The sequence below is a fragment of the Pyrus communis genome, chromosome 1 (genome assembly GCF_963583255.1).
Source record: "Pyrus communis chromosome 1, drPyrComm1.1, whole genome shotgun sequence".
Taxonomy (NCBI): Eukaryota; Viridiplantae; Streptophyta; class Magnoliopsida; order Rosales; family Rosaceae; genus Pyrus; species Pyrus communis.
In genome coordinates this window covers 18,373,703-18,377,580 of record NC_084803.1, presented here as the reverse complement: position 1 = coordinate 18,377,580, position 3,878 = coordinate 18,373,703, and the positions used below count along the sequence as shown (strand labels likewise).

At 37.6% G+C, this 3,878-nt stretch overlaps 1 protein-coding gene across 1 annotated transcript; it reads right to left on the bottom strand.

Moving 5' to 3' along the window:
- Nucleotides 1-443: 443 nt before the first annotated feature.
- On the bottom strand, nucleotides 444-3,586 carry LOC137736605 (probable disease resistance protein At5g66900). Its single transcript, XM_068475847.1, has 5 exons — nucleotides 3,340-3,586; nucleotides 2,525-2,925; nucleotides 1,922-2,283; nucleotides 1,634-1,842; nucleotides 444-1,475 (listed from the first exon to the last, which is right to left on the bottom strand). Exons 1-5 carry the CDS (start codon nucleotides 3,548-3,550, stop codon nucleotides 646-648), a joined length of 2,013 nt encoding a protein of 670 aa, XP_068331948.1. The 5' UTR covers nucleotides 3,551-3,586; the 3' UTR covers nucleotides 444-645.
- Between the last annotated feature and the right edge of the window lie 292 nt (nucleotides 3,587-3,878).

Here is a 3,878-nt window from a genome sequence, read left to right as displayed (position 1 = left end):
TAAATAGTTTAAAATAAAATAGTAAAATAATGTTGTGCCCTTGAATAAATAGTTTAAAATACAAGTAATGTTAAGAAGATAAAATTTGCAAACTAAATGATATGTCACTAATAGGAATAAGTACGTTTATCTACGTTTAAGTTATAAACTAATTATCAGCTTCTATATCACTTAATTTGCAAAATTTTATCTACAAATTTAATATCCTTAACATTACCATTAAAATAAAACAGTAATGATGTGGCCTATTTAACTGTAAGAGGATAGAGAGGAGCGGCAAAAGAGAGTGTACAAACAACCATTAGGTTTAATACATTGCACCAACACTCATTGATTGGATAAATCAAAAGGTAGTTATTTTTGAACTCTTATTTTCTTTCCATGTACTTATCTTTGCATATTGAATCAACATTCATCGATTGGATAAATCAAAGGAGAATCAATGAAGAGTTGAACAACGAGGAGTGCATACATGTTATTACAATAATACCCATGGTGAGTACTTACAATAATTCTACAGTACTGCCATGTTATTTAAAATCATATAAAACATAAAATAGAAGCAAATTACAAAGGAAAAATAACATTAAACATAATCACGATGCATACAGTGCACCAATACTCATTGATGGAAGGACCATGGCCTTAGGGTGGAAGCTTGTTGAGCCAATTTAGGTTGATATCTTCTTTGATCACCTTTATGCGTATGTTTGTGAGAAATGGCAAGAAGCGTTCCCATAAAGTTTTCGTCTCCTCGTCGCACATCACTTCGTTCAACTGCTTAAGATCCATAACGGAAGCAGGCAGCTCTTTCAGTCTTGAACACTGGCTCATGTTGATCTTTTCCATGCTGCACATTGCACCAATGTCCTCGGGCAACTCCTTTATGCTAAAGCAATCGGATATGTCAAGAAATTTCAAAACTTTAAGGTTCCTAATCGAGCCTGGCAACTCTAACAACTCTGCACATGACCTAAGCCTCAACAGTTCAAGATTGACTAGCTTTCCGATGTCTGCAGGCAAGACAGATAGCTTATGACAGTTGGTGATGCTAAGCTTCTTAAGGTGAACAAGGTCACAAAGGTTGGCAGGAAGTTGCACCAGATCATGGCAATAATCAATGTTCAATTCCATTAGATTTGGCAGTGCATCTAAAATTTGGACGAAACCTTGGCCGATATCACACATGAAAAAAGATATCTTTTGCAGACTTTTCAACTGTTTGAGGACCTTGCTTATGGAAGGAATTGAAATACGTTCTAATCTAATTCTCTTAAGATTTGATAACGAACCAAGTAGTTCAAAATTATCTAGTTCAGCAGGTAACAAACCATAATTTTTTAGTATTAGAACCTTTAGTTTATCCGTTTTCTCCACAAACTCAGGTAAGGCATAGTTCTTTGTTTGAAAATTCAGAACTAGAACCTCTGCTTCAGGTGCTTGCATGTTTGGCCATTTTGCTGAGAAGGCTCCATCTGCAAACAATAAGCTTTAAGATGTTAGCGTGGGTTGAACTTAAATGTGTGGAAGTCCGATTGAAGTCTTAGTATGAATGAGCATGTGCGTGCGTGCGCGCACAAGCATGTCCCGAGCGCACATGTATAAATATTTACTAAAAAGAGATTGATGGAACCTGTTGAGATAGATAATAGTGGAGCCTTGATCGCTTGATATTTTTGTTCTGTCCACCACTTAGGAATTTTGTCGCCACATATGTTTATAAATAGTCGTTTCCTATGTTCTATTGGGTCTTGACTCGCCTGATGGATCGCCAACTCTCTAAGCATGTCGTGCTGGGTGACAAAGTGTTCAGTGTAATAGCCATCCGCCTCCCTCTCATGCCTGGATGATCAATACTAATTTCTTTTATATTTTGTTCGCCATACATAATGAAATGGAAAATTATGAGGAGCCTACTTACCTTGTATCAACAAGATTTGCTAAACTTCGGGCGGTGAGCTCGTGAAGGTTGGCAATGGTCAGAGTTTCCTCATCTAGACCATATAACTCCGCCCACATATCAATGAGGGCGGCAGCAGCAATTCTTTGGTCCTCCGGAAAAGAACCTAGATCGAGGAAACATTCCTTGATGATAGCCTTTTCGTTATCCAAGGCATCTAAGCTGCTTTGGAGGCAAGCAAGTAAATCCTTGTCAGAATCAAGAATAGATGAACCTTTGCACCATTCCACTACTCTTTTCTGCCAGATTTCTATAGGCTGGCCGCGAAGTGATCTCCCAACCAATGCAATGGCAAGTGGGCATCCCTTGCAGAGCTTGATAATCTGCAATTTAATTATCCAAAATGAATTCAATTACTATTATTTGATTAAGTTGTTGAAAATCATCTAAATTGTTTCATAAAGATGAAAAATTGTAAACTGTCTACTCTTTCATTCTTCACAGTTCATTAACGTGTGTGGATGCTCAAACGTGATTTCCTTACCCTCTTCTGAGCATAAATAAGCATATATATATATATGTGTGTGTGTGTGTGTGTGTGTGTATTGTGGACTAAGAAATCACCTTTCTCGAAAGATCGTCGTAAGAAGAGCTCTTATCCTCCAAGGATGCCGAACGGTGAAAAAGAACCATTGCATCTTCATCATTCAATGGTGCCAAATGATAAGAAGAACCGAATCTTGGAAATGCAAATCTTGATGTAACCAAAATCTTGTAATTTGAAAACTTGAATTGATCAAACTTCTCAAGAAGGGACTCTGATCCTGACCAAACATCATCCAGGACAAACAGTAGAGGATTTTGTCTTGATTCCTTCAGAAATTGTTGCAAGCAGTTAGCTGCCATGACTTCGTTTTCGAAAGCAGGCAGCTCGGACCCCTTCCGTTGATATAGTTGGTGTACAATAAGGTCCAAGTTGGGCTTTTTCGAGACATTGACAAAAAAGATGTTATTCTTGAATGTATCTATCCAAACAGAAAGTAAGAAAGGTGTTAATAAAAGGTTGACAAGATATGTCTGCAATTCTCATATCAAGTAAGTAATCAAACAGGAGCTCATTATAAGACTTGTTAACTCTAAGAGGAAGGCATCAACTTAACTTACCACTAGTACAAAGAAAATCATGCCAAGTTCCTATCTCTACTACTAGGTATTTGTTGGGCATGCCGATATTGGTCTTTCTATTCCTTTCGTGCGCTTTAGTTTCATGTCACCTTCGTTGTAGTTTTATGTTCTTTAACAAATTTTGGTTAGTATGTATGTTTGGAGGGATTAGCGGACAAGGGTAGTTCTACTTGCATAATCCTCTACATGGTGTATTAATTTTTAACTAGGAGTAAAACTTCACCAAAAAAAAGTTGAAATCATAAATAGCATACCTTTGACTTGTTGATCCTGACAAAACATTTGAGCCAAGGTGGTTTTCCCACATCCTCCAGCAGCAGTCAGCACAAGCATAGACACCTTTTCATCCCTAAGGAGCTTCATCTTCAACTCCTTCAACGGAAAATCCAACCCGACTGTAACCGATGGCGGTTCAGGCACCGCAGACGAACATTTAAGCATTTCATCAGGCTGATTATTGTTCATCTTCAAACACTCTTCTATTCGAGAAGCACCGTCTTGATATTCCTCAAAGAAACCAACGTAATCTCTTCTTGGGTGATGAAAGAACAACAGAAATTTCAATGGATTTACGGAGAGAACGTAAAATAATCTAGTTTGTTGTGACACTGAGAATGTTAGGCGCGTTGTTTGTTTTCGACTCCGAGTTTCAGCACATATATATAGGCGTCAGGAAGCGATACGAGACACCGAATTACCAGCCACATGCTTCGATATTACCGTGCATTCAACTTTATTTAAAATATCTACACACCACACATTCAAAATAGTTTGACTTTTAAAGAAAAATGTT

Bases quoted from the DNA above. Each gene is read 5' to 3' on its own strand.
- LOC137736605 (XM_068475847.1), bottom strand. From the start codon at position 3,550: ATGAACAATAATCAGCCTGATGAAATGCTTAAATGTTCGTCTGCGGTG. The intron at 1,843-1,921 runs GTAAGTAGGCTC...TTGATCATCCAG, and splicing joins GCAAATCTTGTTGATACAAG to GCATGAGAGGGAGGCGGATG. The intron at 1,476-1,633 runs GTTCCATCAATC...TATTGTTTGCAG, and splicing joins ACTATTATCTATCTCAACAG to ATGGAGCCTTCTCAGCAAAA.